This window comes from Portunus trituberculatus, chromosome 17 (genome assembly GCF_017591435.1).
Source record: "Portunus trituberculatus isolate SZX2019 chromosome 17, ASM1759143v1, whole genome shotgun sequence".
Taxonomy (NCBI): Eukaryota; Metazoa; Arthropoda; class Malacostraca; order Decapoda; family Portunidae; genus Portunus; species Portunus trituberculatus.
The window spans coordinates 6121126-6142500 of NC_059271.1; the positions used below are offsets into that span (position 1 = coordinate 6121126).

A 21375-nucleotide genomic window follows, 5' to 3' on the forward strand; every position below is an offset into this window, starting at 1 on the left:
TGACAACACCATTCACACATGTTGATGGTGGTCACAAATCCGTAATCCCACGAACACTACCAGTATTTCTATTCGTCACATAAAATGCACAAACATCCGGCTATTTATAATGTGTCTTTTAAAAATGTTTCACTCTTTAATGTGTTCACACTTTCTTTGTGTTGCATGGGATTTCTCAGCACATAAAAATAATGAAAATTGGCTAGTATCACTGACAGATTCAATTAAAAAGAGCAGTACTGTGCCAGTTCACCCAATTGAGACATGAAAACAATTTTTTAACTATGATTCCAACTGTGTTTCACTGTTTGATCTGCTGCAGTCTCTGACGAGACAGCCAGACGTTACCCTACGGAACAAGCTTAGAACTCATTATTTTCGATCTTCGGATAGGCCTGAGACCAGGCACACAACACACCGGGACAACAAGGTTACAACTCCTCGATTTACATCCCTTACCTACTCACTGCTAGGTGAACAGGGGCTATACGTGAAAGGAGACACACCCAAATATCTCCACCCGGCCGGGGAATCGAACCCCGGTCCTCTGGCTTGTGAAGTCAGTGCCCTAACCACTGAGCTACCAGGCAGTGTGTGTGTGTGTGTGTGTGTGTGTGTGTGTGTGTGTGTGTGTGTGTGTGTGTGTGTGTGTGTGTGTGTGTGTGTGGTGAGAAAGGAAACAGAGATGGGAAGCAGCTTTGTTTATGTTGCCAACTAAGGCTTGAAACAATCTCATGTACTTCTATTTCATTTGTAGCAGAAATCTGTTTTTGACCACGAGTCATTGACAAATACACTACTATTCTATTAGGGCGATGTCAGCCTTGTATACAGACACACTTTGGCTGATGAAGAAAGCATGTTCAGAAGCATGATGTATTTCAAGCATCACAGGAAGCACAGCAATGAAGAAGTATGTATATATTACAGAAATGCTTGAGGTATGCAGTAAGCTGAACCATGATACAATGTAATATTTTCATTATTTTGCTACACTGTTAAGTGTTTTTTTCACTGAGTTACCACACCAACTTTCCTCAGAAAGCTTGATTCATTAGTACTAGATGAATCCCATGATGTCCTCAATCCACATCAAAGAAGGAAAAATCATGTTTGCTGCTTTTAATACACAATTCTCATAGCCTAATGAGTTTATAATTTTGATATTTAATAAATGAAATTAATGATGAATAAAATTTTTCTCTGGTGATCTAACATGTAACAATGTGAGAGATGTTAATAAATCACTCTAGTAGGGGTATTGTGGTAGGGTTATACAAAACAACAATGACCCTCAGGTGAAGACTGCTAGCCAACATCCAGGGACGCCTGTGGCCATGACAAACCCATATAACAGGACTTTGTGCCCTGATAATGTCAGCAGCAATGGTCTCTTTGTAACTGAGCAGAGTGACAGCCTGAGACATCTCAATAAAGTTAGCCATTATCAAACCTGTGTCAACCATCATGACTATTCACAGCAAGGCCCACTGTGAGGCGTGACTCATCTGATTCAGGCAAGGTACATTTAGTTACACTTAGTTCTTTGAGATGCAACCCATGAGTGTCAGCAGGACACAGCAGCACCTGAATAAGTGATCTCTTGCTTCCATGCAATAAGTTGTTGTGCAACAGTGACGGCATATAAAAAATATACTAGTATCTAACAAGCAAAAGCTTTCTTTGCCTTCCTCCTTCATTCAGACACATTTTGACTAATGCTGTAGTGATGCACATTTAAACAGAGAACTAACTGCACCCTAATTAAAGAAATGAGGTTCAATTTCTAAAATATATGAACACAATAATGACTTTTGCTTATTGCATAAAATAAACTTCAGACTCTAATGAGACAGATCTAATCAATACCTGAGTGGCAATGTTTGCAGAGCACAATTTGCTGCACACAGTTGTGGCACTGAGGTGTGAGGAAACCATCAAAGTATTTCACTCACTCAGCCTGATGATGAAGTACCTAAAACAGGAATCAAGAGTTTTGTCCCAGTGACTGTTATGGCTGGGTACTAAGACTCCAACTTTCATTTAATTTATGTGGCAATCAAGGTTCTATCTTTGTATAATCACAACATTCTTCTTAATATTTGACCACATGGACTTTTTATTTTTAACCCATGCCACTCCTTATGAGGCAAAGTATGTGCTTTGTGTGTGCTTTGCCAAGACAAGCCTGATTCAAGTGAAGGAATGACAATAAGTCAATATGCTAATATCTCAAACAAGCTAAGAATATCAGGAATGATTCAGATCAAGGATATGATATGTATGCTACAGAAACATGACAATAACTATGTATGGATATAAATCATCTAAGAATATTAACATGAATTTAAACTTTACATAAATTTTTCATAACAATCACTAAATGTCTTTAGACATTATGGAGATACTTATATTACCTTTTAATATACTAACTCCCTGGGCAATGGTGCATGACTTAGTTAGCTGGTCTTATCATATCTTCTTCACAGCTGACTGTATTTCTTTCAACAACATGGATGATATCACCAGCTTCTCACAGTTGACGGTCACTGAGGACTCTTGGCCACTCTCTGACAGCAACACTGACACCAGCACCAGCGCCTTGCCTGAGGCCGTCTGTCCCCCAAACCTGCACACACACACACACAAGCATGAGTCATATTAGTCTTTCACATACAAGAAAGAGATGAGATGCCTACATACAATCTGATGTCCTATTTAACAAAATGGAATGAGCTCAGGCAAAATACAATAAATAAATAAATAAATATATAATTGGTTAATTGTCATTTATGAATGCTGCTATTCAATCTGAAGTGTATACTGAAGAGTAGCAGTGGGTGAAAGATTAGAATTATCCATCAATCTATATCAAAGGCCCAACCCCAAGAACTCCTGTAAGGGGATGACTAAGACAGGGTTCTAGAAGGCAGCAGTTAACTGCCTCAAAACAGGGCAGGTGGAAGACACTGAGATTATGATCACAGTAAACACAGAGAACTGGGATATATGCAGATGGAAGACGTGATAGAATTTGACTTTCTTTGTTTCTTTATTCCTCACACTCCCATGTACTCACTTGAGGGAGGTGCTGCTGGAGGTCTGCACTTGGAGGAGGTTTGCTATCTCATAAATCTTGTCCACAATGACGCTGGTGGCTGGCTGGCTGGTTGACGCACTCACCAGACCGCTCAGCTCATTCATTCCCTTTAGCTTGCTCTATTGGAAGATTGTAAAGGTAATATTTCCATCCTTCCAACTCTATTCTTCTGGATACATTCCTTATTACTTTCCTCCTCTCTCTTAAGCTGTTATCAACATTATTTTCACCCTATTCTTAAAAAACAAGAATGAGTATGTAACTATTTACATAATTACTACATTGTTTCTACCAGTTATACAAAGCATCACATTCTTTCCATCTCTACCAATTACTTAAAAAGTGTCCCATCCTCTCCATCCCTGACTCCTTACATCCCAAGCATCTCACCTGATTGAGATTGAAGTCTGCCTCAGTCATGGCCAGTGGCATGAGCAGCTCCCCAACAGGTGCCGTGATGCTAAGGTTGAAGGTGCGTCCACCTGCCACCAGGTCAAATGCTGCTGGTTGGGTGGTGTCATTAAAGTCAATGCCAAGAGTACCACAAAGCGTAGCACCAGGTGCTAAAACAGTAATGCCAGCAAATTCATGCAGTGCCATGCCAGGAGCAAGTTTCTTGGCACCAACACTGATGTCCTTGATTTCCTCAGCACCACTGTTGGTGAAGGAAAGCTCCACAGACGTCATGCGAGGAGAGTAGAGGTGTGGTGACCGAGTGAAGCGGCACGCTACCGTCAGGCCGCCGCTGTTGATGCGGTTGAGGAGTTCCTGTTTGGTTACTGGGATGAACTTGGCAGAGGCAGGCTGGATGGAGGCACCAGGAGGGAGAGCTGGAGGTTGGGAGGATGGGGAAGGGGTGAGGAGTCCCCCCAGTGAGGGAGTAAGGAGGGGTGTGTCCATGGCAGGCGGAGAGTCCTCCAGGTCCAGCAAGAGGTCCAGGTTGCTGCGCTTGCTGCCTCCCACCTGCCTGTCACCTCCCTTAGCTGTCTCGGCCTTAGACTTCTTTTTGGTTATCTCTTCCTCTGAGGAGTTGGACGAGCTCTCTGAGTCGTCCTCACTTGATGAGTCAGATGATGATGTTGAACTTGTGTCTGAATCCTCAGTTCCAGATGCCTGAGTTGCCTCACACTTCCCTGAATGTTTTTTAACACTTGTGCTTCCTCCCTTCTTTTTGCCTTTAGGTTGTTGCTGTTCCTCCTCTTCTTCATCCTCCTCATCATCTTCCTCATCATCACTGCCAGACTCATCTTCATCATCCTCATCACTGCTGCCACTGCTGCTGCTGTCTGAGCTATCACTCTCACTGTCACTTTCGCTTTCCTCGTCACTCTCGTCACCGGGTGAACTCTCGTCTGAGTAAAAGGACTCGGGCTTCTTAGGTTTGCTGCGGGACTGATAGGCAGGCCGGTGGTGGTTCTCTGGGGCAAAGATGGCTGGCACCTCAACACACCGCACGCTAGGATCTGCCGCCTCAGCGGGGAAGTCTGGCAGGTCCTGGTAACCCGTGGCTCGTGCGTTGATCAGGTGGGACAAAGTGCTCAGCTGGAACTGGTCCCGGTCTGTGGCCAGAACAGAATGGAAAGTGTGAAGATGAATCAAGGGATGAAAATGAAGGCTAAGGAGGAAGGGAAGAAGAAGAAGAAGAAGAAAAAAAAAAAAAAAAAAAGTTCCATGTCATGCATTTCTACATGGACATAAAAGGTGTTACAAAGGAGACTCAAGGGGTGAATGAAAAAAGGTGAATCTTCTAACTGTAATTTCCTATCTCTGATCATGGAAGCACTGAGAAATTTAATAAAATAAATAAGCATTACGCCAACGAATGTCACAACACTCTCTCTGCTGCCTCACCTTTGAAGCTTGACTGCTGGACAGGCGGTGGCTTGGTGGCAAGGAAGATCTTCTTGGCGTGCTTGGCAAGTTTGTTGTCCTCGTGGCCCTGCGGCGGGAAGACGAGGGCGCGGGTGAGGCGGGCACGGTCTCTGATGTCATAGTTGGTGTCATACTTGGCCAGGTTGTAGACGTACTGACAGAGGAGGCGAGTTTGCTTGGGGTTGGTGAGGTACAGCTTGGTGGCCAGTGTCAAGATCTGCAGCTTCACTATGTCATCCTGAGAGGGGAACACCAATGGTAGTAATGATTCTTTCTCAATTTTTTTATTCTTACCATTTTGTTTCTTTTTCTATTTAGATTTTTCTCTATTTCCTTATTTTTACTATTTTACTTCTTTTCATACAGATTATATATATATATATATATATATATATATATATATATATATATATATATATATATATATATATATATATATATATATAGGGAACTCCCTTTTAACGAAGGTTCACATAACGAAATTTCGCTACAACGAAGGTTTCATTTTACTATTATCTGCTCGTTTAATGAACACCAAACTCGCTTTAACGAAGTTTTATCCAGGTAACTTTTTTCCAAATTTGAAAACCCCACCGTATCATGCAAGCTGACAGGCTTTTGAATACACCAAGAGCTGCTGGTACTAAAGCCTGCCTCAGGAGAAGTCCTGAGACACCTGTAGAATCAAGATCAAGATCACGCACACCACTCACTCCCCAGTCAAAACATAACAGTGTCACCAGCAGCTCATCTTCCCTAGTTCAACTTACCATCAAAACGCCCTGCAATGTGGCCTAACGTTCCTAAGAAGACTAGGAAGTGTCTTACTCTTGAAGTGAAGCTGGATATTATTCACAGACATGAGAGAGGCCAGAAAAGTAATAACATTGCTGGCCACCATCTTGACTCCATCTACTGTCTACTATTTTCAAGTCAGCAGACTCTATTAAGAGGGCTGGTGAGACCGTATCTTCCTTGCAAGCTAAAAGAACCACCTGAACTCGTGACTCTACAATGGATAAAATGGAAAGCCTTGTGGAAATGTGGTACATAAGTTTTGTATGCGGTACCATGATGCGCACTTTGTTTACATTCCACAGGTTGCCGGTTAGTGTCTTTCCCGTTTCACTCTCCCTCCCTTCATAAAGTTAAGATCATCAACATTATAAAGTTATGTACATACATACATTAGTGTACATTATAATGACTTAAATTAAACTGCCTAAATGTTTAACTTCATAATTTTTACTTTCATTAAACCTTTTACTGTACTATGATGCACTCTCGCTTTGCTTACTCTCAATGGAAGTTCAAATCAGGGGTTAAACTTGTTATAATCGGTTAAACGAAGTTTCGCTTAACGAAGTGTTTTTTAGGAACGTAACCCCTTCGTTAAACGGGGGTTGCCTGTAGTAAAGACCTAGATTGGAATATGCAGGAGTTGTGTGGACCCCCATACAAAGAAACACATAAGGAAATTGGAGAGACTACAAAAAAATGGCATAAGAATGGTTCCAGAATTTAAAGGGATGACATATGAGGAGAGACTAAAAGCTATGGATCTACCAACCCTGGAACAGAGATGAGAGAGAGGGGATCTGATACTGAGAGAAGAATATGACATTAGAAGCACAAGATCGCATAGTAAGAAACTGAGGAAGGGAAGATGTCTGAGAGATGTTAAAAAAATTTATTTCCTGCAAAGATGTGTTGAGACTTGGAACAGTTTGAGTGAGGAAGTGGTGTCAGCAAAGAGTGTACATAGTTTTAAAGAAAAATTGGATAAGTGTAAATATGGAGACCGGGCCACACGAGCATAAAGCCCATAAAACTGCAACTAGGTAAATACACACACACACACATACACACACACATATACACACATACACACACACACACACACACACACACACACACCGCGTAGTGTAGTGGTTATGCCTTCGACTCACAATCGAGAGGGCCGGGTTCGAGTCCCGGTTGTAAGCGGCGAGGCAAATGGGCAAGCTTCTTAATGTGTGGCCCTGTTCACCTAACAGTAAATAGGTACGGGATGTAACTTGAGGGGTTGTGGCCTCGCTTTCCCGGTGTGTTGTTGTGTGTTGATGTGGTCTCAGTCCTACCTGAAGATTGGTCTATGAGCTCTGAGCTCACTCCGTAATGAGGAAGACTGGCTGGGTGACCAGCAGGCGACCGAGGTGAATTACACACACACACACACACACACACACGGTAGCTCAGTGGTTAGAGCGCTGGCTTCACAAGCCAGAGGACCGGAGTTCGATTCCCTGGCCGGGTGGAGATATTTGGGTGTGTCTCCTTTCACGTGTAGCCCCTATTCACCTAGCAGTGAGTAGGTACGGGATGTAAATCGAGGAGTTGTGACCGTGTTGTCCCGGTGTGTGGTGTGTGCCTGGTCTCAGGCCTATCTTAAGATCGGAAATAATGAGCTCTGAGCTCGTTCCGTAGGGTAACGTCTGGCTGTCTTGTCAGAGACTGCAGCAGATCAAACAGTGAAACACACACGTAGTAGTAGTGTAGTGGGTAGCACGCTCGACTCACAATTGAGTGGGCCTGGGTTTGAATCCTGGGGTGGTGAGGCAAATGGGCAAGCCTCTTAATGTGTAGCCCCTGTTCACCTAGCAGTAAATAGGTACAGGATATAACTCGAGGGGTTGTGGCCTCGCTTTCCCGGTGTGTGGAGTGTGTGTTGTGGTCTCAGTCCTAACCGAAGATCGGTCTATGAGCTCTGAGCTCACTCCGTAATGGGGAAGACTGGCTGGATGACCAGCAGACGACACATACACAAACACATGCAAAAGGACATCAGGAAACTAGAAAGAATCCATAGGACCGCTACAAAGATGGTGCCAGAAATAAAGGATATTCCCTATGAAGAAAGAATGAAGTTATATAAACCTGTTTGCTGATGATGCAAAATTAATGAGGAAGGTAAAAAATGTGAATGACTGTAAAGTGCTGCAAAGTAATTTAGATAAGATTAGTAATTAGAGTAGAACATGGTAAATGGAGTTTAACTTGAATAAGTGTAAGGTAATGGAGTTTGGTAAGAGTGAAAAGAGAGTACAATACAACTATAACATGAATGGTGTCAAATTAGAGATATTGAGAGAGGAAATGGATTTGGGAGTGACTGTTACAGATAACTTGACTCCAAACATATGAATAGAACTGTTAATGGTATGATGAATTTATTAAAGAGGGTAAGAGTGGCCTTTTCGCATCTTGATGAAAGGATGATTAAGAGGATATTGATTTCTGTGATATGACCAAAATTGGAATATGCAGCAGTCGTGTGGTCTCCTCACAAAAAGAAAAATATTATGAAGTTGGAAAGAGTGCAGAGAGCAATTACAAAGATGATTCTAAATTTAAGTACTTTAACCTATGGAGAAAGATTGAGGAAATTGGACATTACTACATTGGAAGAGAGAAGGAAAAGAAGAGATTTAATACATGTTTATACAATGGTTAATGGTATGGAGGATGTGGATAAAAAAATACTTTTTACTATTGGACACATGCACTACAAGAAGACATGGATTAAAGCTGAGAAAGGGTTTTTGTATAAGAAATGTCAAGAAGTATAGTTTCCCTCATAGAGTTGTGAACAATTGGAATGAACATGATGAGGAAGTTGTAATGACTGAGACTGTGCATACTTTTAAGAAGAAATTTCATAAAAGATATAGAGACAAGATACCATGAGTTTACTCCCCTCCCATAAACCACAACTAGGTAAATACACACACACACACACACACACACACACACACACACACACACACACAGGACTAAAGAAACTTACATATGAGCGAAATGTAATGTATTCCAACATAAATGGAATGATATCGGGGATTTTAGAACTCAACGATTACTTGAGGGACAAGAACCCAGATATTGTGGGTCTTACTGAAACAAAACTGAGAGAGGAGAAGACCTGATGAAGGTTGGAGAAGGAAATATAACGTTTGGAAAAGAAATAGAGTAGGTAAGATGGGAGGAGGAGTGATGTTGCTGGTTAAAAAGATATAAAGGTGGATCAAGTGAAAAAGGTATGGGAAAGGCAGAAGTGCTAAAGATCAGAGCAGAAACTAATGAAGGAAAAAGAGGCACTACATAGTGGTGTACGTACCACCTAAGACAAATGCATGGTCAGTACAGGAATATGAAGAAATGATAAGTGATACAGGAACATGTCTGGAAGAAATGTTGGGTGGCTGTGAACGAACTATAATGATGGGAGATTTTAATTGTAAAGAGGTGTGTTGGGAGGACTGGTCAATGGAAGGATCAGAGACAACATGGGAAATACACTATTGACACTGGCAATGGAAAATGTGTTAACTCAGTGGGTCAAAGAAGATACTAGGTTTGGAGGAGAGGAGCATCGTCAAGACTGGACTTGGTCTTTAGTACAGAGCCAATGGTCATTGAGGAGATGAGGGTGGAGTGCCCTTTAGCAAGAGTGATCATGCAGTTTTGGAGTTCAAGGTGATAGACGAAGAGAAATCTAGAAGAAATGAAGAATATAAAGTGGGAAGATGGAATTATGCCAAGACAGATTTTGGAAACCTAAAGAAATTCTTTCAAGAGACAAATTGGATGAAATTCAAGAGTGCTAAGGAGCAAATGAAAAGTGGAAGGAATTTATAAAAATATACAAAGAAGGTGAGAAAAATTTGTACCAATAAGACAACATAGAGAAGTTGGAAAGCAGGACTGGTTTAACGATAGATGTGAAAAGGCTAGAACAAGAAAAGAGGATGCATGGAAGAGGTGGAGAAGGAAAAGACGGATTAAGCAGTGGGAAAGTTACAAAAGAGCAAGAAATGAATATGTGTTGATTAGAAGAGAAGAAAGAAAGAAACAAGAAAAGGATATAATTGATAAATGTAAAGACCAACCAAGGCTTTTTACAGACATGTGAACAACAACATCAAAAATAGAAAGTATTGAAAGTTTAGAAGTAAATGGAGTATACAGTGAAGATCCCAGGAAATGGCAGAGGCTATGAATGGATGCTTTCGGAAGGTATTCACAAAGGAGACTGCTTTTGACAAACCACTGGTAATGGAACAGAAAGGGATTATGAAGGAGTTTCAAGTAACTGTGGAGGAGATCAAGAACATGATGGGGAGTTTAGAAGTGAGAAAAGCTGTGGGACCTGATGGGGTATCAGGATGGATTTTAAGAGAATGCAGGGAGCAATTGGCAGAAAAAGTTTGTGAAGTAATTGATGCCTCATTAAGGGAAGGTGTAGTGCCCCAAGACTGGAAAAGAGCTAACATTGTCCCAATCTATAAATCAGGTAACAAAGAGACCCATTGAACTATAGACCAGTGTCACTTACAAGTGTGGTAGCTAAGATGTGTGAGAGGGTGGTGAAGAATAGATGGACAGACTTCTTGGAGAAAAATGACATACTTTGTGAGTGTCAATTTGGTTTTAGGAAAAGGCGTTCATGCACGACAAACCTGATATGTTACTATTCGAGGGTGATAGATGTAATACAGGAAAGAGATGGTTGGGCTGATGGAATATATCTGGATTTAAAAAAGGCCTTTGATAAGGTACCACACCAGAGACTGATCTGGAAACTTGAAATGGTAGGAGGAGTGCATGGCAGTTTACTAAAATGGATGGAAGACTTTTTGGTAGGAAGAGAAATGAGAACAATAATTAAGGACAGACCATCAGAATGGGGATTGGTGGAGAGTGGAGTTCCACAGGGATCAGTGTTGGCACCAGTAATGTTCGCAGTCTACATAAATGACATGGTGGATGGGGTGTCCAGTTATGTGAGCCTATTTGCAGGCGATGCAAAATTGTTAAGAAAAGTGAGATGTGACAAAGATTGCGAACTACTCCAGGAAGACTTGGACAGAATATGGAAATGGAGCTGTACATGGCAAATGGAGTTCAACACGACAAAATGCAAGAAAATAGAGTTTGGCAAGAGTGAAAGAAGAATCAGGAGTATGTACAAGATAGGAAATGAAGACATAAAAACCAGTCATGAAGAAAAAGACCTTGGGGTGACAATTACCAATGACCTATCGCCAGAGAGACATATAAACAAAATAATTGGAGAAGTATTGAACTTATTGAGGAACATAAGAGTGGCGTTCGTATATCTAGATGAAGAAATGATGAAGAAAATAATTACTGCAATGATAAGACCGAGGCTTGAATATGCAACAATACAGTGGGCTCGAACTTAAGAAACACATAAGGAAACTAGAGAAAGTACAGAGGGCTGCAACAAAATGGTGCCTGACTTAAGAGATTTGACTTATGAAGACAGACTGAAAAGAATGCAACTTCCAACCCTGGAAAACAGAAGAAAGGGAGACCTGATAGCAATATACAGAGTGATGATTGGCATGGAAAAAATGGATAGGGAAGATCTGTGTATGTGGAATGGAAGAATGTCGAGAGGGCATGGGAAAAAACTAAAAATGGCCACTTATAGGAGAGATGTGAAAAAATATAGCTTCCCTCATAGAAGGGTGGAAGCATGGAATAGTTTAGGCGTGGAAGTGGTCAGCGCAAGGAATATTCATGATTTTAAGAAAAAGCTGGACATTAATAGATATGGAGCGGGACAACACGAGCATAGCTCTTTTCCCGTATGTTACAATTAGGTAAATACAATTAGGTAAATACACACACACACACACACACACACACACACACGAACAGCGTGTGTATGTGTGTGTGTGTATTTATCTAGTTTTACCAAGTTGTATTTTACAGGGTTTGAGTGGGGGTCATAGTGTCCTGTCTCCATATCTCCCCTTATCTAATTTTCCTTTAAAGCTATGCACATTATGTGCTGTAACAACTTCATCATTCAATGCATTCCACTTTTCCACCGTTCTATGTGGAAAACTGTATTTTCCAACATCCTTCACACACTGCCTATTCCTAATCTTCTTTGCATGTCCTCTTGTCCTTCCAACTTCTTCTGTCACCAGCACCAGGTCTTACTTGTCTATCTTTTCAATGCCATTAACTATTTTATACAATGTTATCAGGTTATCTCTTTCTCTTCTACCTTGTAAGGTTGGCAGTCCCATTTCCTTAAGCCTTTCTTTATATGTTAGGTCCTTTAGTTCCAGCACCATCTTTGTAGCTATCTTCTGAATCTGTTCTAATCATCTTATATCTTTTTTCAAGATCGGCAACCACACTACCGCTGCATATTCCAACTGTGGATGTATCATACTTGTAATATTTTTTTTTCATCATATCCTTGTATAGGTAGTGAAATGCCACCCTAATATTAGTTAATATTTCATATGTTGATTCAAATATTATACTTATGTGCTTTTCAGGGCTCAGAGTTTCTTGTATAACCACTCCCAGATCTTTTCCTTTAGTCTTCATTATTTGTTCTTCACCCATCAAATAGTTCCAAACTGGTCTTCCCTTACTCTTTCCTAATTCCATTATGTGGCATTGCTTGGCATTGAATTCTAACTTCCACTTCTTACTCTACTCATAAATTTTATCTATATCTTCCTGCAGCAGCAAGTAGTCTTCTTGGATATTGATTACTCTTAGCAATTTTGCATCATCAGCAAACAAATTAATATCAGTCACTCAATTATGTATGTCATTCACATATACCTGGGGCATAATGAAGGCTAACACTGACTCCTCTGGCACTCCACTTGTTACCTTACTCAAGGATGAGTATGTATCTCTGATCACAGTTTTCATTTCTCTGTCCTTCAAATAATCCCTTATCCAATATAACATTATTCCTCTCAGTCCTCTTATGTTCTCTAACTTCCAAAGTAGTCTGCTATGAGAGACTTTATCAAAAGCATTTTTTATGTCTAGGTACACAGTGTCCACTCATCCATCTCACCTCTCCAGTCCTTCTACTACTCTTGAATAAAAACTTAGATTTGACACACATGATCTTGCTGTCCTGAACCCAAATTGTCTATTTGATATAACTTGTTTTTCTTCCAGATATTTAACCTATTTTTCTTTGATAACAACTTCACATATCTTCTCCACAACACTTGTAAGTGACACCATTCTGTAATTTAATGGCACAGTTGATATTCCTCCTTTGAATATAGGGATTCTGTTAGCTCTCTTCCATTCCTGTGGTACTCTCCCTTCTTTTAATGAGCTTGTAATCATTTCCCAAATTGGTTCTAACAATTCATCTTTACATTCCTTTAGTACCCAGCCTGACACACCATCTTTTTTTTTTTTTTTTTTTTATACCAAGTGGACTTATCACGGGAATTTATCAGTTAAAGGGGATACTTTTTGGGGCACCTCCTATCTAAAAGCCCACCCACTAGGAAACCGGTGCCCTGAGTAAGGAAGCCCAACCTACATTCGGATCGTAGACAGGACCCCAATGCTTTTCTGACATCCAAATTTTCTAGTAGTCTTCCAATTTCATGTTTGTGCAATATAATTTCCTACAAGCCTTGACAATGCAATTTCCTATTTGGTTCTGTAAACTCCTCTTCATCAGTGAACACAGTTTTGAAACTCTCATTCATTATTTCACTCATTTCCTTTGCTGTTTGGTATGTCTTCCCTCCTTTAACTATTCTTTTTAATGTTTCCTTATTCTTCATCTTACCATTTATATTGTAGTGATCTCCCCAGATTAGCACTGTCGCTCCACTAATCCTGATGCTGCTAAAGTGAGGTCACTGCCCTGGACTCCAGCCACCACGTGGGTCAGTTAGCACCAAGACTCAGGGACACACACACTCATCTAAATGACAGCTTGTCCCATCACCGTTACCCACCGTGTACTTATAATAAACAGCAGACTCGAACAACTCTAGTTTACCTCTCCATCTGTGTCCTGGCTAAATAGTGAATACTACAATATACAGGCAATCCCTGCTTAACCCGTGCAGTGCCACCGCCATAAATTTACGGCATCTAGCATACCCGCGCTCAGTGCCACCGCCGTAAATTAACAGCGGCAACCTGAAAAAAATTCTACCATGCTTATTTGTCAAAATAACATTATAAAAAACACACTATACTCCAACCTCCGCCCTAGACATTGAAAGTGTTAGTTTGTTGGTACGCTCCTTGAGTGGCCTAGGAGACGATCACGTCAGAGCTTGTATAACCACCGTAGGAAGCAGTCATGGCGCGCCGCTGAAGGTTGAGTGACGACCAAATTTATTCAGAATTACTTGCCTTTGGTAATGATGAAATGTCATCAGACATGTCTGATGATGATTCAATAGATGACAAAGACTATGTACAACTGAGTGAGAGTACTGATAGTGAGGAAGAGATTCCCTCACCAAGAAAAAAAACGCTATGATATATACAGAGGTACAGGCACGAACACAACATCCACCACTACACAGCGAACGCTGCTTTTTGATGAAAATGAGGATTTTCCTTCAGGATCAGGTTGGCTAGGAACCCCACTTCACATGAGACGAAGGGGTTCTGTTGGTGATAATAAGATGAGATCTGCAACAGATGCAAATGAACAAAGCACTGCCTTACCACCAACATCCTGTGGCATCTCTCCTGCCACCCCACCCACTGCTCATCCTTCGACTTCATGTAGTTCACCACCAATTCATTACTAAAGTGACCTGACATAATTTACGAATACTGGTATTGGCTACAAATCGCTAGTACCGAGCACACTACGAGTACACCACACCAATTGTGCACACACGCCAGACAACTTCTCAGGTGATTATTATTGTTTTTTTTTACTTTACAAGACAACTTTTTTACATGATTTAGGATTTTTCTAATGAAAAAAAAAAAAAAATGCAAAATTGGCTGGCACCACGGGTTGGTTTAGGATTAAAGTGGCCTGCAGTGCGCAGGTTAACGAACGTTCACACAACGAAATTTCGCTACAATGAACGTTTCCTTTTACAGGCAATCCCCGCTTAACAAAGGTTCACACAATGAAATTTCGCTACAACAAAGGTTTTATTTTACTACCATCTGCTCGTTTAACGAACACCAAACTCGCTTTAACGAAGTTTTATCCAGATAATTTTTTCCAAGTTTGAAAGCCCCGCTGTATCACGCAAGCCAACAGGCTTTTGAGTACACCAGCGCCTCTCGTGGACAACACGCGCACCATTCACTCCCCCTGCTCAAAACAATAACAGCGTCAGCAGCAGCTCATCTTCCCTCGCTCAACTTACCACCAAAACACAGTGCAATGTCGCCTAGCATTGCTAAGACCAGAAAGTTTCTTACTCTCGAAGTGAAGCTGAATACAGTAAAAGTCCTTAGATCTGGAACCTTATAATCCGGAAATCCTTATAATTCAGAAAATTTGAAAGGCTGAGTTAAATATGTAAAAAGTAAGAAATGATAGTAATAAATGTATAATAATAATAGCCGAAACCAAACATGTCACCACCGACATCAACATCCCGCCAACCGCCATTGCGTTCTGTCATGTGGGATCATGTCTCGTCTGTCACCATCACAAAGTCGACTACGTTTGTGTGCCAAACTACAGTTATCATGGCTTCAGCAATCCCTGTAAGATGTTATGACAGTACTACAAAGAGATTTAGCAGGTTGGGGTTAGTTTAGTGGGGTTTACATAGTAACCTCAAGATTTTAATCTTACTTTCAGCCTTACTATCTTACAATCCGAAAAATCCTAGAATCTGGAATGCTTGAACCCCCATGACTTCCGGATTTCAGGACTTTTACTGTATTATTCACAGACACGAGGCAAGAAAACTAATAGCATTGCTCGCCACCATCTTGACTCCATCTACTATCTCTACTATTTTCAAGTCAGCAGACTCTATTAAGAAGGCTAGTGAGATCGTATCTTCCTTGCATGCTAAAAGAACCACCTGAACTCATGACTCTGCAATGGATAAAATGGAAAGCCTTGTGGAAATGTGGTACATAAGTTTTGTATGTGATATAATGATGCGCCCTTTGTTTACACTCCACAGGTTGCTGGTTAGTGTATTTCCCGTTTCACTCTCCCTCCCTTCATAAATTTAAGATCATCAACATTATAAAGTTACGTACATACATACATTAGTGTACATTATAATGACTTAAATTAAACTGCCTAAATGTTTAACTTCATAATTTTTACTTTCAGTAAACCTTTCACTGTACTATGATGCACTCTCGCTTTGCTTACTCTCAATGGAAGTTCAAGTCAGGGGTTAAACTTGTTATAATCGATTCACTTAACGAAGTTTTGCTTAATGAAGTTTTTTTTTTATGAACGTAACCCCCTTTGTTAAGCGGGGGTTATCTGTACTACCATCTGCTCATATAATGAACATCAAACTTGCTTTAACAAAATTTTATCCAGGTAATTTTTTGCAAGTTTGAAAGCCCACTGTATCACGCAAGCTGACAGGCTTTTGAATACACCAGTGCCTCTTGTGGACAGAATGCACACTACTCACTCTCCTACCCTTCCCCACTCTTAGTTCAAAACAATAACAGCAGCAGCAGCTCATCTTCCCTCGCTCAACATGCCACCAAAATCCCCTGCAACCAGCCCTGCAATGTCGCCTAGCGTTACTTAGAAGACCAGGAAGTCTCTTACTCATGAAGTGAAGCTGGATATTATTCACAGACATGAGAGGAGAGGAAACTAATAGCATTGCTCGCCACCATCTTGACTCCATCTACTGTCTCTACTATTTTCAAGTCAGCAGACTCTATTAAGAAGGCTGGTGAGGCCGTATCTCCCTTGCAAGCTAAAAGAACCACCCAAACTTGTGACTCTGCAATGGATAAAATGGAAAGCCTTGTGGAAATGTGGTACATAAGTTTTGTATGCAGTACAATGATGTGCCTTTTGTTTACAATCCACAGGTTGCCAGCTAGTGTCTTTCCTGCTCCACTCTTCCTCCCTTCATAAATTTAAGATCATCAATATTATAAAGTTATGTACATACAAACATTAGTGTACATTATAATGACTTAGTCTTAAATTAAACTATCAAACTGCTTAAATGTTTAACTTCATCATTTTTACTTTCATTAAACCTTTTACTGTACTATGATGCACTCTCACTTTGTTTACTCTCAATGGAAGTTCAAGTCAGGGGTCAAATTTGTTATAATTGGTTCGCTTAATGAAAATTCACGCAACGAACAGTTTTAGGAACATAACCCGTTCGTTAAGTGGGAATTGCCTGTACTTGTAGAAAAGCTTGGGTTCATCTTTGCTATTCTGCACCACATTTTTCTCAAAGTTTCTTTCTTCCTCTCTCCTTACTCTAATATATTAATTTCTCGCATCATTAAACTGCTGTCTGTTGTTTTCATTTCTCTGCTTTTTGAGTTTCTTCCAAGCTTTATCTTTTACTCTCTTAGCTTCTATACATCTGCCGCTGTACCAAGCTTGTATACTTTTCTTTACTCTATAGACAGGTACGTATTTCCTCACTCCCTTGTTATACTTCTGTAGGAATAATTAATATTTCTCCTGTACTGTCTGTTCATAATGTTCCTCCATTCTATGCCATTAAAAAATTGTCTTAACTTTTCAAAATTTGCTCTTGCATAACTTAATCTCTCCTTTTTGTATGTTACCACATTGTCTTCCTGCATTTCTAATAATAATGTTACATGGTCACTTCTTCCCATTGGACTCTGATATCGTATGATAGGAGGGGGATCCGGCTTCTTTCTGCATACTAGGTCAAGCAATGATGGTTCTTCTTCCCCTCTGTACTGTGTTGATTCTTCCACCCACTGATCCAGCATATTCACCATAGTTAACTGTCACTCTTCTCTCTAGCATTACCCATTACTTCCATCTCTCTCCAGTTTACTCTTTTGCAGTTGAAGTCTCCTACTAATAGTATTTTTCCATCTCTTCTTATCATATTATCCAACCACTTAATCACCTCTCCTTGCATTTCCTATGTTCTTCTGTTCTCCATGTATTTGTCTTAGGTGGCACATACAAGACTATGATTTTCCTTTTTTTCATTTCTTCTGTCTTGATTGTTACTCCCATTACTTCTGTCATGCCATCTCCAAAGTGCACTTCCTCCATGTACATATTATCACGAACCATATTAGCACTCCTCCTCCCCTTTTCCCTTTCTGTCTCTTCTCCAACTTTTATATTCCTCTTTCTTACGGGTAACATAGATCTCTGCCCTTAGCTTTGTTTCTACTATGCACATTACATCTGGTCTTTCCTCCTTCAAATAGTCTTTAACCTCCAACACAATGGACAATAACCCATCTATATTTGTATATGTCAGTCTTAATTTCTTGCTGCTTCCATTACCTCCTCTTTTTTCTGAAGACACCACTTCTTCATTCTCACATCTAGAACCCTCCAGTAGAAATTCTTCTTCTTGATCTCTGTCCTTTTCTCTCTTTTTTTTTTTTTTTTTTTTTTATTCCTTAGCTTCATTGTGTGTGTGTATTTACCTAGTTATAGTTTTACAGGGCCTGGGCTTTATGCTCGTGTGGCCCCGTCTCCATATCTACACTTATCCAATTTTTCTTTAAAACTATGCACACTCGTTGCTGACACCACTTCTTCACTCAAACTATTCCACGTCTCAACACATCTTTGTGGGAAACTATATTTTTTAACATCTCTCAGACATCTTCCCTTTCTCAGCTTTTTACTATGCGATCTTGTGCTTCGAATGTCATATTCTTCTCTCAGGATCAGTTTCTCATTATCCACTTGATCCATTCCATTGATCAATTTATAAACTTGTATCAGATCCCCTCTCTCCCTTCTCTGTTCCAGGGTTGGTAGATCCATAGCCTTTAGTCTCTCCTCATATGTCATCCCTTCAAATTCTGGAACCATTCTTGTAGCCATTTTTTGTAGTCTCTCCAACTTCCTTATGTGTTTCTTTTTATGAGGGGTCCACACTACTGCATATTCCAATCTGAGTCTTATTATAGTACTACTTATCAATTTCTTTGTCCATGTAGTGAAATGGCTTACTGGTTGATAGTTTTCTTTCTGTGTGTGTGTGTGTGTGTTTTGTTGTGTGTGTGTTTTTTGTGTTTGTGTGTGTGTGTGTGTGTGTGTGTGTGTGTTGTGTTTTTTTTTTTTTGTTTTTGTGTGTGTTTGTGTTTTTGTTTTTTTTTTTGTGTGTGTGTGTTTGTGTGTGTGTGTGTGTGTGTGTGTGTGTGTGTGTGTGTGTGTGTGTGTGTGTGTGTGTTTGTTTTTTTTTGTGTATTTGTTTTTTGTTTTTTGTTTTTTTTTTTTTTTTTTTTTTTTTTTTTTTTTTTTTTTTTTTTTTTTTTTTTTGTTTGTGTTTGTGTGTGTGTGTTTTTTTTGTGTGTGTGTGTGTGTGTGTGTGTGTGTGTGTGTGTGTGTGTGTGTGTGTGTGTGTGTGTGTGTGTGTGTGTGTGTATTTACCTAATTGTATTTACCTAATTGTAACATACGGAAAAGAGCTATGCTCGTGTTGTCCCGTCTCCATATCTATTAATGTCCAGCTTTTCTTAAAATCATGAATATTCCTTGCGTTGACCACTTCCACGTCTAAACTATTCCATGCTTCCACCCTTCTATGAGGAAGCTATATTTTTCACATCTCTCCTATAAGTGGCCATTTTAGTTTTTCCCATGCCCTCTCGACATTCTTCCATTCCACATACACAGATCTTCCCTATCCATTTTTCCATGCCAATCATCACTCTGTATATTGCTATCAGGTCTCCCTTTCTCTTCTGTTTTCCAGGGTTGGAAGTTGCATTCTTTTCAGTCTGTCTTCATAAGTCAAATCTCTTAAGTCAGGCACCATTTTGTTGCAGCCCTCTGTACTTTCTCTAGTTTCCTTATGTGTTTCTTTAAGTTCGAGCCCACTGTATTGTTGCATATTCAAGCCTCGGTCTTATCATTGCAGTAATTATTTTCTTCATCATTTCTTCATCTAGATATCTGAACGCCACTCTTATGTTCCTCAATAAGTTCAATACTTCTCCAATTATTTTGTTTATATGTCTCTCTGGCGATAGGTCATTGGTAATTGTCACCCCAAGGTCTTTTTCTTCATGACTGGTTTTATGTCTTCATTTCCTATCTTGTACATACTCCTGATTCTTCTTTCACTCTTGCCAAACTCTATTTTCTTGCATTTTGTCGTGTTGAACTCCATTTGCCATGTACAGCTCCATTTCCATATTCTGTCCAAGTCTTCCTGGAGTAGTTCGCAATCTTTGTCACATCTCACTTTTCTTAACAATTTTGCATCGTCTGCAAATAGGCTCACATAACTGGACACCCCATCCACCATGTCATTTATGTAGACTGCGAACATTACTGGTGCCAACACTGATCCCTGTGGAACTCCACTCTCCACCAATCCCCATTCTGATGGTCTGTCCTTAATTATTGTTCTCATTTCTCTTCCTACCAAAAGTCTTCCATCCATTTTAGTAAACTGCCATGCACTCCTCCTACCATTTCAAGTTTCCAGATCAGTCTCTGGTGTGGTACCTTATCAAAGGCCTTTTTTAAATCCAGATATATTCCATCAGCCCAACCATCTCTTTCCTGTATTACATCTATCACCCTCGAATAGTAACATATCAGGTTTGTCGTGCATGAACGCCCTTTCCTAAAACCAAATTGACACTCACAAAGTATGTCATTTTTCTCCAAGAAGTCTGTCCATCTAGTCTTCACCACCCTCTCACACATCTTAGCTACCACACTTGTAAGTGACACTGGTCTATAGTTCAATGGGTCTCTCTTGTTACCTGATTTATAGATTGGGACAATGTTAGCTCTTTTCCAGTCTTGGGGCACTACACCTTCCCTTAATGAGGCATCAATTACTTCACAAACTTTTTCTGCCAATTGCTCCTGCATTCTCTTAAAATCCATCCTGATACCCCATCAGGTCCCACAGCTTTTCTCACTTCTAAACTCCCCATCATGTTCTTGATCTCCTCCACAGTTACTTGAAACTCCTTCATAATCCCTTTCTGTTCCATTACCAGTGGTTTGTCAAAAGCAGTCTCCTTTGTGAATACCTTCCGAAAGCATCCATTCATAGCCTCTGCCATTTCCTGGGATCTTCACTGCATACTCCATTTACTTCTAAACTTTCAATACTTTCTCTATTTTTGATGTTGTTGTTCACATGTCTGTAAAAAGCCTTGGTTGGTCTTTACATTTATCAATTATATCCTTTTCTTGTTTCTTTCTTTCTTCTCTTCTAATCAACACATATTCATTTCTTGCTCTTTTGTAACTTTCCCACTGCTTAATCCGTCTTTTCCTTCTCCACCTCTTCCATGCATCCTCTTTTCTTGTTCTAGCCTTTTCACATCTATCGTTAAACCAGTCCTGCTTTCCAACTTCTCTATGTTGTCTTATTGGTACAAATTTTTCTCACCTTCTTTGTATATTTTTA

At 40.1% G+C, this 21375-nt stretch overlaps 1 protein-coding gene across 1 annotated transcript in view; it reads right to left on the minus strand.

The window, feature by feature from the left end:
* Positions 1-862: 862 nt before the first annotated feature.
* LOC123505183 (AP-3 complex subunit beta-2-like) overlaps positions 863-21375 on the minus strand; it is a 51890-nt gene continuing 31377 nt past the window's right edge. The window contains exons 12-16 of the mRNA XM_045256346.1: positions 13752-13817; positions 4952-5270; positions 3491-4659; positions 3080-3219; positions 863-2629 (exon numbers count right to left, since the gene is read on the minus strand). Coding sequence (XP_045112281.1) covers positions 2473-2629; positions 3080-3219; positions 3491-4659; positions 4952-5270; positions 13752-13817 — 1851 coding nt within the window. The 3' untranslated portion in view covers positions 863-2472. The remainder of the gene's footprint in view (positions 2630-3079; positions 3220-3490; positions 4660-4951; positions 5271-13751; positions 13818-21375) is intronic.